The 15,371-nt window shown below is 32.1% G+C and overlaps 1 protein-coding gene across 1 annotated transcript; it reads left to right on the top strand.

Annotated features, from left to right (window-relative positions):
- Positions 1-10,294: 10,294 nt before the first annotated feature.
- Positions 10,295-14,234, top strand: LOC21407435. The gene is made up of 2 exons (XM_010099194.2): positions 10,295-10,586; positions 13,714-14,234. Exons 1-2 carry the CDS (start codon positions 10,319-10,321, stop codon positions 13,791-13,793), a joined length of 348 nt encoding a protein of 115 aa, XP_010097496.2. The 5' UTR covers positions 10,295-10,318; the 3' UTR covers positions 13,794-14,234.
- Positions 14,235-15,371: the final 1,137 nt, after the last annotated feature.

Genomic DNA, 15,371 nt, shown 5'->3' on the forward strand with positions numbered 1-15,371 from the left:
ACATTTAACCTCATTTGTAAACATCACGGTCAACAAATGTTTGAGGACCAACTACATGTCAAGGAATTAACAAGTTAGTGTCCAAGAAAGGAAAACTTCAAGTTCAATTTAGGGATTCTGAGCTTCGAGTTTACGGGGAGCATGCGGGCTGATTTGCGAGCAAAATTGACTCTATAGTTCGCCACCATGCTCCATTAAAGTATAGTGGTTGGGGTAAGATTCCTGAAAACGAACAGAATGAATGCATAAGACGATTAAAGGTAAAATTTTCTATTGTAACTTATTCTTTATAGCGATTGCACTTATGTAAAAACAAATTTAGCAACTTTTTTTTTTTCTTCAGGATTTATTTGATTTAGATTTTGAGGCGTATCCACAATTGAAAGACATTGTGCATCAATATTTCTATGAGCGCTTTAAAGGTTATCGATATCGGTGCCACCAAAAATATCAAGCCATTTTTTAGGAATGAAAAGATCCATTGCAACATTTACCGAATCAATACATTGAATCATATGATTGAGAGTGGATGCGCACCAATTGCTTTGGCGATGATTAATGGCAGGTAAAATGAACAACTTAACTGTATTATGAGACATTTGTTTGAGAATGTTATTTTGGATATGCAAATTGAACCAATATGTGTGGTTTTGGATTTTTTGGGTTAATTGAAATTGTAGGAGAGATGATGTCGAAATTTCTATTATATTTTAATGCATTTAAATCTCTTTTTTCATTTATACAGAAAAAATATCACGCCCCCAAACATGGGTTAGTGACGTGGAGGCTTGCTTAGAAATTAAACCTATTTAAGAGGGTGGTTAAATTGTTAACATTTCAAAATTTGATTTTCAAAACCAGAACACTCAGGTATTTCTAAACAAGCCCTGCTATTTTAAGAAAATTGAGTTTTTTGAAAGGGTGAGGTAGACTCTAGAAAACACAATTACTGTTAAGATCGGCTTCAAAAGTTAGCCTCCGGCATCCACAGGGTTACAATTTGTGCACACATAATTAAATAGAGAAAAGTAAATAACTGGCATCAACCACAGTCTAGTTATGTTTAAAGTTTACAATCTATAGTTAATACGTGCCTTTATAAGCTGATAGTGAAGAAAGATGCTTCACCGCTTCCTTTTTTCTAGAATTGAATTCCTTACCTATTTTGCGCTACCTTTAGCGTCACTTGGGTGGGGTTAATACATTTTGAAACATAGGAAAAATGAGCGAAATGCCTAATAGGATAAGAGTTATAAAATGAAATAAATATGTAAGTAAATTAAATGAGATAGTCAGGCCCGAAATAATCAATTGGAACCAAACGACCTTTTTCTAAAAGGTAAATATACTGAAATTTCATATTACAGGCAACCAGCAAGTAATTTAAGTAATTAAATTACTCACGACCAAAGCGAGGCCGAATGCTACCGTAGTGACCCTTACGAGTTTCGGGTTCTACCCCCAAGGACATGATCTCCATATCCTATATAGGCCATCAGCGGGCTTACCAGTTCGCAATGTATCTTATCTTACGAAAATGTTCATGAAAACTTGAAATCAATCCATTATGAGATCAATAGTGAAAAATCAAACTATTGTCTTGAAAATACTTTTCTTTATCAACATGTTCTTATATTTGAAAACATTATTTGGCCAAAACACTTTAAAATAGGCTAACAAGAAAATGGGTAAGAATATCCTACCTCTCGGATGTCAAACATGTGGCTAACTTCTCGTCACCCTAACCTCTGAAAGCTTTAAAGCTTTAATACTCGATCTTCTCCACTAGCTTTATCACAAAAGTAGTGTCTTAAGATATATTTCTCATTCCTAAAATGAATTGAGCTCAATCATGTTTAATTGTTTCTTATTAGTAGGCCTCGACTCAAATCCAAGTTTCACAAACGATTTTATAATTCAATTTGGGGGTTCCTTAAAATTTTAAATCCAATTCATGGGGTTGGTTTCCTATTTAATTTCAGTTTAAAAACAAGTTTTTTAAAGAAATTTCGGCAGCATGCCAACATAAATAGGAAAAAATGCCAAACTTGCAATTCAAATTCAATTTCAAAATAAATTCTCCAGAATTCATCAAAATCAGTTTCTAATTAATTTAACAGGTCCAATAACTAAAAACCTCCAAATTTAATTCAATTCTAACAACAATTGTTCAAATTCAAATCCTAACTCAAAATTATTCAAATCCAACCAAAATTAAACTTTTTTAAGATTAAAATTTAAATCAAATAGTGGGTTTCAAGAGGTTTTACCTAAAATTAGTTGATGGAGCTTCGTTTCCCTTGGTTTCTCCCGTTTTCATTTTTTTGTGTCTCGGCCAAACTGCCGAGAGAGAGAAACGACCATAAAGGGATAGAGAGAGAGAGCCGGCGGGAGAGAGAGAGATCCCGGAGGAGGTTGGCTGGTGTGGAAGAAGAAAGAGAGAGAGAGAGAGGTGGATGGCGGTGGGAGAACCAGAGGAAAAAAAGAAGAAAAAGAAATAAAGAAGGAAAGAGAGAGAGAGAGGGGTCTGTGGGCTGGGCTGCATGGGAAGGAAAAGAAGAAAAGGAAAAAAAAGAAAAGAAAAAGGAAAAAGAAAAGAAAAGGAAAAAAAGGAAAAAGGGAAAAATGAAAAAAAAAAGGAAAAATGCAATAAAAGTTAAGTGTATTTTTAAAAAATTTTGGGGTGAAATCATAAATACTGAAAATAATTTAAAGATCATTGATTAATTGTGAAAATTAAATTAGGCACACTAATAACTCACAATTTAGCATAATTAAAAATGTTTAATTCTGGAGGGCGTTACAAAAACAGGTTGCTGCGGAAAATCATTTCGAAAAGCCAGCAGGTTATTTGGATGGCTCAAGATCTATAGTTCAACATTTGAAGGAAGTTCATGTAATTAACTTTCACACACTTAAGTATATTACCACTTGAAATCATAATTTCTTTTTTCTTTTTAACTAACTAACAAATAATAATTTCTATGTAGAACACACATTCGAGTTCTGACTCAAATGCTTGGAGAGGGTACTTTGAGGTCTTCAAAAATACTCATTGGAGCGAATCACGAGGATGGACAACTGAGAGAGCAAAGGAAGATTATGTAAGAATTACTAAACACTTTATCATTTCGTTTTATTTTGTATTTTTTTTTACTCTAACTTGAAAGTTTATAACACTTCACCTACTGCAGGACCAAATTATCAAGATCCGCGATGCTCGTTTAAGTAAAGTACCAGAGGGGTCAGAACTTGACTCTGATGCAGAGGAAGAAAGTTACTCTCAAGTTTTGTCAAGTGAGACGTATGAAAAATATAGTTTCAAGCGTGGCCTAGGTCATGTCCTAAGAAAAGCGCCACAAGCTCGCAAATCTAGAGGGTCAGGATATGAAAAGCTTGGAAATGAAGTTCAGGAAAACAAACGTCGTATGTCGAATATGGAAATTCAAATGAAGCAACAACATGAGCTTATTCAAAAGCTACTTCAACAGATAAATCCGCCATCAGATCATCCCGGACCTTCCGTCCCAAAAAGAGAAGATCCTCCGCCACCGCCACCACCGGCCTCAATTTGTTAGAGCGTTAAATTTTTGTAATATTAAGATTTTACTAGTACAATATTTGCATAAGTGTTTGGGTTTGCTTAAGTATGACTATTTTAGTATTTTGTTTGGATTCTAATATGTATTGAAATATTTAGAGATTTTTAAATTAATATTTGGTATTTTATTTATATATATATATATATTTTCAAAAAATACAGGTATATAAATCTGTCTCAGTTTTGGTGACCAAAAAAATTTGGTAGCAACAAATTAGTTATTTGCTACTAAATATTTGGTACCTGATTCTTGTTCTTTTGGTTACCAAATATATTTTGTTACTAAAAATTTGGTCCTTAAATCTCATATTTTTCGCTACCAAATACTTTTTGCTACCGAATATTTGGTCACCAAATCTCATACATTTTGCTACCAAATACAATTTGATACCAAATATTTGGTCCCTAAATCTCATGGCTTTTACTACCAAATACCTTTTGTTACCAAATATTTGGTGACTGAATCGCGTACTTTTTGCTACGAAATATTTTTTGCTACCAAAATTTCGGGGTCCTAAAGCTTACACTTTTTGCTACTGAAATTTTTGATCCCCGAATATCATATATTTTGCTACCATATACATTTTGTTACCAAAAAACTTGTTGGTAGAAAAAACTATTTGCTACCAAAATTTTGGTAACTAATACTTTCTGCTATGCACTTTTTCCTACCAATTAGAGTGGAAAAACCAACAAAACGACAACCTAAGAAGCTTTGACATATTGGGAGGATTTGTTGTGAACTTGAAAGATTCATAACTAATGGAGAAACCTTTTCAGCAGAATCTTTGAAACACGATAGGGATCCTTATACCTATAAAGAGGCTATGGAGAATGTTGATGCAAAACTCTGGACTGGTGCCATGAAAGCTGAGATGGAATCAATAGATTCTAATTAAGTCTGGAAACTTGTTGATCTTCCTGATCAGATTAAACCTATTAGATGTAAATGGGCCTACAAGAGAAAGAGAAATACAGAAAGAAAGGTCGAATCCTATAAGGCTAGACTCGTAGCTAAGAGATACATGCAAAAGGGGGGAATCAATTATAACGAAACCTTTTTTCCTTTTCCCCTGTAGCCATTCTTAAGTCGATCTGCATTCTCTTATCCATTGCGGCTGCTCTCGACTACGAGATCTAGCAAATAGATGTAAAGACATCGTTCTTGAATGACCATCTTGAGAAAAGTATCTATATTTAATAGTAAATACGATATTTACCGATAAATATAGTATTTAATTGTCGCTGGTGCCTATGGTCAGATTATTTGGGTAAATATGATATTTTCAGGTAAAGATAATATTTTCTAGTAAATATGGTATTTACTGATAAATACGGTGTCTACCGCCTGCCGCGACGGCCGCCGGTCAGTAGTCGCCAGCCACTAGTGCCAGCCATGGTGGACTAGAGGGGAAAGGAGAGAGGTGGGAATGAGCGTGATATTGATAGCCGCTAGCCACTAGTGCCAACCATGGTGGACTAGAGGGGAAAGGAGAGAGGTGGGAATGAGCGTGATATTTTGGTTTTTTAATATTGTTAGAAGAATGTATTAAATTATACTATAAACTACATGTTTTAAAAAAATGCTGTAATTTACTAACTACGTTATGAATTATGTTATTTCACTCTTCCTCTCCTTTTTTATTTTTATTGTAGTCTCTTACATGTATAGCTCCCCTTTTTTTGGTTTTGATTTGATGGTAAGTGTTATATTTATACTGGTTTATACCATCATTACCATAAAATACAATCTCTACGATAATATTGTCTTGTTGACAATAAAACGCATTTAATTTTTTGACGTATATCTATATCTATAATCTATAATATATATAAAGCTCAATGCATTTACTAATCATCCTCTCACAATTAGCTATTCAAATATTTCGTTCTAACTATTTTGTCTTCTTGTGCCCTTTTTTTTTTCTCTATTTTGTAAAATGTTTTCTTGACTTTTCTTTCTTTAGTTTTTGCCAACTTTCTTCTTCATCTCCGTACATTTTTTCCCTTTATTTCTGACTTCACTTTCTTCTTGAATTTACTGTTCAAAAGGTTGCTTGTTGTGTTCTCTCTCTAACATTTCTTTTTGCCTCAAAAATCTTGTATTTTTAATTATGTATCATGAAAATATCTTTTTATTCTATTTGTCCTTATTAAAATAATTTTTCTCAAAATACTTAAATATCTCTCTTACAAATTCAAAAAAAAAAATTATTTTACAACTAATTTTACTTTTCTTTGACATTGAGCTGAGCCACATAATTGACATGTTATTTCTTACCGTGGGTGTTACATTTTTAATGTCATGTCTTGTGTTTGATTCTTCAATTGCTATTGTTTAGGATTCTAAGGCATGATTCTTTTAAATGCAGGTGGAAAATATATTGGACCAATGGTGTTGAAGTGTGATCACTTTACCAATAGTATTCTGTTCCTTTTTGAGGGCTTGATTATAAGTGTTTATGAACAACGTATTTTAAAATGCAGATAATGAAACTGTGAATATTTTATTTTGCTGATTTTTTTTTTCAAATTATTCCTATTATAAACATTTGTTGTCAGTTTTTGTTTCCTCATTTTTAATTAATTTCTCTATTTTAAATTTTCTTTGTTTGGTGCTAAGAACAATGTTAGAAATACCAACTCCAATCCTAAAATTTTTGTACTGTGGAGGTTAATTTTCAACAGTCAAATTTATATTAAGGGCTAATGACCAATTCGATGGAGTGGTAGATGTTTGATCCGTTTGTCTAAGATTGATCTAGTAGTTTAGAGACAAATAAAGTGTGAAAAATAAAAGAGACACCGAAATTTATAGTGGCTCACCTATAGTGAAGGGCTACGTCCATTGTAGTGTTTAGGTTTTCATTATGTATGTAGAAAATATTACAGAGAAGCTTGAAGAAGCTTGAGAGAGACAATAACGGAGGAAAGAGAGAGAGGGCGGCTCTAAGGCGTATTGCAGAGGTAATGCACGAGTTGGTGCGTCTTAAGATGTCCTGGACATTGTGGGAAGTCCTCCTTTTATAGTTGCAAGCTATGATCTTCCATTTAAGGTTAGTTTTCCTTAATTTCTTGAATAGAGTTGACTTTTTTGATTATGTTTTTATTCGAATTTCTTTGTAGACTTCTTATCTTCTGAGATTTGGACCTCCTTTGTTGTGATTTGATATATTCCTAAAATCTAAGAACGGAAGGTTCTTTGGAAGATTCTCAAAATATTCTTCACAGCAGTCGACTCCTCTACTCTAATGAACAGTTATAGTAAAATCCAGATGTTGAAGTCGTTCTAATCTGAACCTAGATTCAAGTCGTCTTCTATCCTTCTTGAACTGTTGAATCCTTCTCATTGATCTCCTTGGATAATGGTTATTCCTAGAGTTATCACCTCCCCATCTAATTTAAGGTGGGGTTAGGGTCAGGAAATCTTTACTTGGGGAATTATCTACATACCTTATCCATTTATCCATTAAGAGTTTAAAAAAATGTGTTACAATATTATCAAACATTAAAGAAAATTCTATTAAATTAACTAAAATATTAAACGATGTAATTATTTATATTTCATAAAATAAATTGAAATCTTAATGCCAAATTTAAATCTAACAATAACAAATTAAGTCTAATAACTTAATCAAAAATTAGCATATGTAAGAGTATATGTAATAGGATGGGGTGGGGAGAGGGGAGTTTCTCCCACCTCGCCCCATCTCCAAATCGAGGGCTAATTTTTGCCCACATATCCTCCCTCACTTCAATATAATGTCTCCCATACCCACATGATTAGGGACATATACCCGCAGATTGAAGCTCAAACTTACTTTCTAAAAATAAGCTTACTTTCCCATCAAGTGTACTCGTTACTATTATTTTACTTCATTGGAACTCAAACTCTTCCCAACGCTAGTCAAAGCCTCATCCTTCCCATGTGTATATTTAGTTTGTTTAGTGTTTTAATACATATATGTTAAATTCTTAAGGGTTAATTTTTTTAATTTGGTATTCACTTTTAAGTCGAGTAAACATATTTAATCAAGTAATGAAAAAAAATTAAATTTACTGTTTCTTCTTGTTAAAACAGAGCTCCATTGGCTTAAACAATATCTCACGGTTGGAACTTTTTTTTATATATTAAATTCTTGCACTTACTTTTAAAGTGTATGGGTCTAGAATTTCTCATTTTACTCTTGATTAATACCCTTTTTACGATAATATAGTTATTGGACTAAAAAGAATATTAATCTAAGAGTGAGGGTAAAATCCAGACCCATGCATTTTAGAGGGTATTTATCTTTTTGTCACGTCCCGGGGCAGGGGTCGGTGATGTGGAGGCTCGATTAGGTGTTATAATCAAAATCCAGAAATAAAGCATTAAGTAAATTCCTAAACAAGCCTCCGTTTCATTAAAATATATTACAAGGAAGAGGTCTAAACTCAAACCTCAACATCACGCAGGATCTATCCACAGGATCTTCATTATCGTACATACATGACACGTGTAAATAACATTACAGACATCAACCACAGTCTAGAAATCTAAATATAAGAGTTTATAAAATTTACAAATTCTTACATTTGTACACCAGGAGGATGAACGCAATCCTCTCCAACTCAAGATGGTAGCAATCTATGCCATCAGCCAGTTTACCGGTTCGCAAGATCTCTTATCTTAAGAAATCATTCATTAAACTTTCTGAAATCGTTTACTATAATCCCATGAACTACAACAAGCCATGGGTCCCATGACTACAACAAGCCATGGGTTCCATGAACTAAACAAGCCATGGATTCCATGAACTACAACAAGCCATGGTTTTTAAATATTTTTCTTTCACAAACAAGCCCCTTTCTTTAAAACATTTGCAAGGCCAAAACTCTTTTAAAATCAGGCTCACAAAGAAAAAAAAGGTAAGAAATCCTACCTCACAATACCAAACCTGTGACTAGCGTTGCTCTATTTCAGCTTTCGCTTCCTCGAAGCCTTTTAATCCGAGCCCTCAGCTAGAAATCACACAAAACAACACTTTAGGATCTGACTCTCATTCCTAAACCAACTCAATCTCAATTATACCATTTGATTTCCTATTAGTGTGCCTTAATCAATTTTCAAGTTTCATAAACGAATTCATGTTTCAAATCATCATTCCAAGGGTTTTCAATCTCGAAACATGGATTAAAGATGCTAATCCATTCATTCTAGGTCCCCAAATGAAGCTAATTTGGGTCCGCCCTGAAAACTGAGGTCAAAAAAGTATTTTCAGGCCAAATGGGGTCAAACCCCGTGTACACCGGTCGACCGATGATAGAGCAGTGTAACACCACCGGTCGACCGGTGGTGTGCAATTCGGTCGACTGAACAGGTCGACCGGTGAGGCCAATGCAATCCGGTCGACCGCACAGGTCGACCGGTGAAGAACACCAATGCGAGAAAACTCACAAAATCAATTCAAAAACCTACAAATTCAGTCCCAAATCAAAATATCTTAAGGGACAACCACTAGATCCATGTTCTAGGTACTAAATCAAATCCAAAGAACCCAAGATCTCTAATTTCTACAATAATTTTACTCAAAATCCATCAAAATCCATTTCGAACCAAAAATAAGTTTTTAAATCTGAGAATCCAAGATTCAAGAGAAGTTTTTTCAGAAACCTTACCTCGAATCCTTGTCTTGGCGTTAAAAACTTCTTGAAATCCTTCTTTGGTTCGAAATCCAGTTAGTTTGAGACAAAAACGGGAGAGAGAAAGAGTGAGAAAATGAGAGTGAGAGTGAGAGAGAGTGAAAACGAAAGAGAGAGGGAGAGAGAGAAAGGGATGGGAAAAAGGAAAGGAAGGAAAAGAAGAGAAAAGAGAAAAAGAAAAAGGAAATGGACAAGTGTCACAAAATTAAAAAAGCAGTCCGGAAATGTGTCCATATATACTTCTGGGTAAAAATGTAAATACTGAGAATATTTAAATATCTTAGAATTATTTAAATTGACACGTCAGAAACATTTATTAATCAATAATCAATTAATTAAATTAGATTAGGCACACTAATAAATCTTAATTACCTCAATTAATCTTGTTTAATTCTTCGAGGCGTTACACTTTTTTTCCTTTCTCTTTTTCGAATTGCAGGTGAAGAAAAATACTTCAATCTCTCCTATAATCTTAGTAAAAGGAATATTATTTCGGCGTTGATCTCGATTGTGAAATTATGGAACACTGGAACTAAAAACTATAATTGTGACATCCCTAAATAATTACAGTGGATTACATCTTGGTATATCAATCCTCGCAGTATATCAAGCATAACATCTTTTTTAAGATATTTCATACAAGTACTATTATTAATCTTCTAAGACTTGAAGAAAAATAGGTTATGTTATTTGTTTGTGGCTGGACTTGGTAATCTAGAGACAATAATTGATTTTTTAAGACATGATAAATAATTTATTTTTATCAATCGAACCATATCAGATTGAAGAGTAAAATTTAAGAAAAAAGTGGCGAAAAGAAATATAAAAAGAGTAAAATTTAAGGAAAAGATGGAAAAAAATGAAAAAAAGGACAAATAATGATTTTATTATTTAGAAAAAAGTAAGAGGAGAAAAAAGATTTTTGCCTTAGATGATGGCCATAAATAGCTAGACTTCGAATCGGAAAGAACACCCACACTTAGAAAGTACTAAGCGAGAAAAAAAAAAAAAAAAAAACAATAAGATTGAGTGATCATGGTGAGTGTTAAGAAGATTATGCAGCAACAGCTGGCTTTGAGGATGATGTTAATCGTCGTTTTAGCGGCGGCTTATTTGGTTGTCGCAGATCCTGATCATGAACATGACGACAAGAACAACAACAACGAGGTCATTAACAGAAAGCTGATGAAATTAGAGCCGCAGCCAAACTGTGGTGGACTAGGTGCTTATTGTGACCAAGCCAATTGGTGTTGCGGAAACCTTGAATGTAAGCGCAACCCGAGAATTACGGACGGCACAAGAGGTATAGTTTACACTTTTTACGACTGCTTTGCATACGTTATTGTTGGTGTGTTTATGCTGAATTGAATACGTTATTGTTGGTGTGTTTATGCTGGTGACGCTCATGTAGTAAAAAGTTGATCTAAAAAAACCTGGTATTCCCTACGATGATTACCGAGATCTAAAAAAATTCTAATACAGCTTATTTCCTAAAATACAAAGATTACTAAGAGGAATAATTATAATTAAATGAATACATAAAAGCCCATAATTGACGTTTGTGATTTCTTTGATAATTTTTGTATTCAAGGAAATTAGTTATATTAGACATTTTCTTTATTATTTGAGATATTATTACTAAATTGTAGTGAATATTTGAGATATTATTCAAGGAAATTGTAGCGAAATGAAAGTGAATATTTGAGATATTATTACTAAATTGTAGTGAAGTAATTGGTTGCAATATTTGAGATATTATCACATGTGATAAGCTTGTTTATGAATGGAATCAATATATTTATTTGTATTGGAGAGAATTCGTGATTTACAATATTAAGATTAAAATTGAATAAGACATTGATTTTTTGGTTTTGAGCTTCCTCAAGTTTGACTTACATATTTATAATTACATACATTATTTTTTCATGATGCCTAATTTATAGTACATAGTATATAGAAAGGAGAAATATATAGCATAAAAAAAGGTTTAAGAAATAAAAAGACAAGGTGAATAATTAAATTTAAATTAGGAAATAAGCGAATTTATAAAATATAAATCATAATTTAAGTTAATGAAAATTGAATGGGGATTTAAGGAGCAACAATTTCAAAAATATAAAAGCTACAATTAAATTAATTAAAAATGAGTTATAATTTAGAGGGAATAGAAATTATGAGAATATACATGCGATTTCTTTTTTAGGGAAGGGTTGCAATTTAATATAATCAACAACTGAAAGTAAAAGATACAGCATATATATATTATGCCCATATAAAATACGATAATAATGCCAATTTTAAATATCATGTGAAACCATATTATTTATTCAAAATCGAAAAAGGAGCAATCTGATCAATTTATTACTACGTTTACGATCTGGATATATATAATATATTTGCTTCAATTGTTAAAATATATAAGATAATTAGTAAGGAAAAAAAGTATAAACAGTGAATTTAATTTGTTATAATTGACTTGCAAAAAAAAAAAAAAAAATGAAATTGCGCCAATCAATGGATATATATAATCAACGAAATCATATCAAAGGAAACAAGAAAATTGGTAAACATTTCCCTCCAAAATCAAATCAGCATAGATACATACATAACGATAATGTTTTTGATTTGGATCGTATCATTTTACAATATTTATCACAAATTAATCCACATTCCAAAATTAACTCTACGTCAATCACTATATAAACACAACCAAAGTATAAGATAAAACACATAAATTAACAACAAAAACAAAGCGAAAAGATTGGAAAAATAAAATAAAATAAAATGGCCACCATGAATTTCAGTCCTCGTTTCCAGCTAGTAGTAGTGTTTTCTTTGGTGTTCTTATCAGTTCTGTCCGAAACATGCCAAGGATTATTATCAAAAACACATGTTAAGATGACCAACAATATTTTGGGCTACTTTGATCTAACGGTTCACTGCAAATCAGGAAATGATGATCTACGAGATTTTAATGGTGTAATAATTGGTATTTAGTTGAGTACTTTTAATGTAATCATTAGTATCTGACTGCATATAGAAGATGCTTCAATATTCGGCTTTATGAGATCAATCTTCCCTTTCAATTTTATTTTGAATAGTACGTTTTTATACGGTATATATACATGCATATATTTGTGTGGAAATAGAGAGTACAATAGAATTTAGAAATAATATGCATGTGCAAGCTAACAGATTCTTTAGCTTATCAAATTAACAAAAAAAAAAAAAAAAAAAAAAGATTCATCTATATATACATATATTGTACATGCATATGGATAATGCATATATGGCTAATTATCGTCACAACACATGCATGCGAATGCATTGGTTTATATCTTTTCCCTTTTCTTTTTTTGATATAAAAGAAGTTTTTTCTACGTTTTGTCACTTTTTTTTATAAATATGTTTTTGTCATTTCACGTCCGTCGTGTACTTTTAGGTTGAAAGGGTACTCAAGACATTACAGACGCGTTTAGAACTCGTTCAAAATGATTTTATTTTTTATATGTAAATAAAAATGAAAACGTTTTTAATTTCAGACATAAATTCTTTTTAAAAATATATTTGATAGTTTTATCTAGAGATTATTTTTAGTATAAAAATGAGATCAATCTTCCCTTTCAATTTTATTTTGAGTAGTACGTTATGAGATTGCAGCCGACGATGTGGTTTGAAAAGAATTGCCATCCATTAAGCATTGGGAAAAGAATTGTCTTCGATCAAGACAACAATAAGTGGCAATGATATTGGATTTACAATAAGTTCCTGAATAGACATAACGGGAAAAAAAAATTTGAAGACAATAAGGGCAAAAATTGAAAAAGAAAAGATACAACTTATTCTTTTAACTTGTAACTTTTAAAAAAAAAATTTGATTCTAATAAGATATAAGTTTATTCGAGTTCCAAAAATTATGAAAACAAAAGAAAAAACAAAGAAATGAAATACCAATCATAATGAGGATAGCAAACCCACCGCAAGCAAAAAAGAAAAAAAGAAAAAAAAGAAAAGAAAAAGGAACTAGATCATAACAAAGAAACTCCCCCAAAATCCGTGTATCCCCATTCAGCTTGCAAGAATTAATAAACCTGTTATAACTAGTTATTTATAGTAACTAGCGTTGCTTCCATATCAATTGACGAATTGCATATTTTAGTGGGGAAAAGTTCCAACAAAAAAGGGTTTCATAAAACAAAAAAAAAGAAAGAAAGAGAGACATATAATTCAATGCAGTATAATATAAGTCACTCTTATTAAATCATATGATAAAGGTAGACATATAAAGACACGCGTCATGAAACTAAATTAAGTGGTACTTATATTATTCAGCATGTTTGAATATATATTATTTGCATATATATTATTCTTGAAGCTGACGTTTGATTAGGCCGAACCTATCATCACGATACCGGCCTCTTGCGATGCAGTGCTACCAGAGATTGACTCATTTATATTGAATCGAGATGATGTATCGTCTAATGTTGTCACTTGTCACTACCGATGTTGATACAATTATGAAAGATAAGTCTCGCATAGTTGATGATTTTATTAATGACTAAGATGATGAAACTTTAGAGGAGTACGTTGAAGAGGAATGTTGACGCATTTGAGGCCCCAGCAACAAAGATAAAGCATAGCCGGTGGTGGCAAGAAGCAAGGTCAACCAACTCCATTACACTTGCCTTGTCCACAAGTTCCTGACCAGTCTGTGATTCCTGGGTTGCGCTTACATTCAAGGTTTCCGCAACACCAATTGGCTTGGTCACAATAAGCACCTAGTCCACCACAGTTTGGCTGCGGCTCTAATTTCATCAGCTTTCTGTTAATGACCTCGTTGTTGTTGTTGTCATGTTCATGATCAAAATCTGCGACAACCAAATAAGTCGGCGCTAAAATGACGATTAACATCATCCTCACGGCTAGCTGTTGCTGCATAATCTTCTTAGCACTCGGCCATGATCACTCAATCATATTGTTTGTTTTTTCTCGCTTAGTACTTTCTAAGTGTGGGTGTTCATCATCTAAGGTAAAAATCTCTCTAGCTCCCATGCAGCTACGTGGCAACACCTTCTCCTCTTACTTTTTTTCTAAATAATAAAATCATTATTTGTCCCTTTTTTTATTTTTTTTCTTTCTTTTCCTTAAATTTTACTCTTTTTATTTTTCTTTTCGCCACTTTTTTTTAAATTTTACTCTTTTCAATTTTTTTTTATTTTTATTTTTCATTATTTCTCAAGTGCTCTGTCCTCTAAAGCATTTCAACTTATTTACAACGTACTTTTTTTTGAAATACTTTTTCTCCTTGATTTATTTGTGTCAAAATAATTTCTTTTAAATCACTGACACCTAATATTAAATTTCTTACATTATTCTCTTAACCTAACACCAAAGTTAAATTCTAAATCATCGACATATTAAATATTGAATTTCTTAAGATGACTAATCTTCTTCATACTTGCCGTGATCACTATATCTTAGTGGTTTATTTTTCTCCTTATTTTTGCTTTTTGTTATTTCTCAAGTGCTCTGTCCACCTAAGCGTTTTAACTTATTTACAACACGCTTTTCTTTGAACTCTTTTTTTCTTTGATTTATTTGTCTTAAAATAATTTCTTTTAAGTTCTTGACACAAAATTCTAAATTTCTTACATTATTCGCTTAACGTAACACTAAAGCTAAATTTTAAGACATGTTTATTTCACCAATTTGAGTTTAGAATTCGAGTTTTGCTACAGTAAAAAACCCTAAAAAAAGTCATATCTAACTTTTTTACTACGGTAAAAAGCTCTCACGTAAACTCACATATTAACTCGAATTAAAAAGTCGAATCAGTGAACTAAACGGGTCCTTAAATCATTGACATATTAAATTTTGAATTTCTTAAGTTAACCACTTAGTTAGTATTAATTTAACCACTTAGTTAACATAGTTACTCACTATATTCTAAATCATAAATATCATAGCTCATTTAATCCGGAATTGAGCTTGAAAGTATTAATCGTATCGTCTCTTTGGGTCATCTTTCTTGAACTTATTGCATATCAAATTAAAATATCTTTAGCAAAATGAAATATATCAAAGCATT

Source organism: Morus notabilis, unplaced genomic scaffold, assembly GCF_000414095.1.
Source record: "Morus notabilis unplaced genomic scaffold, ASM41409v2 Scaffold212, whole genome shotgun sequence".
NCBI classification, from domain to species: domain Eukaryota; kingdom Viridiplantae; phylum Streptophyta; class Magnoliopsida; order Rosales; family Moraceae; genus Morus; species Morus notabilis.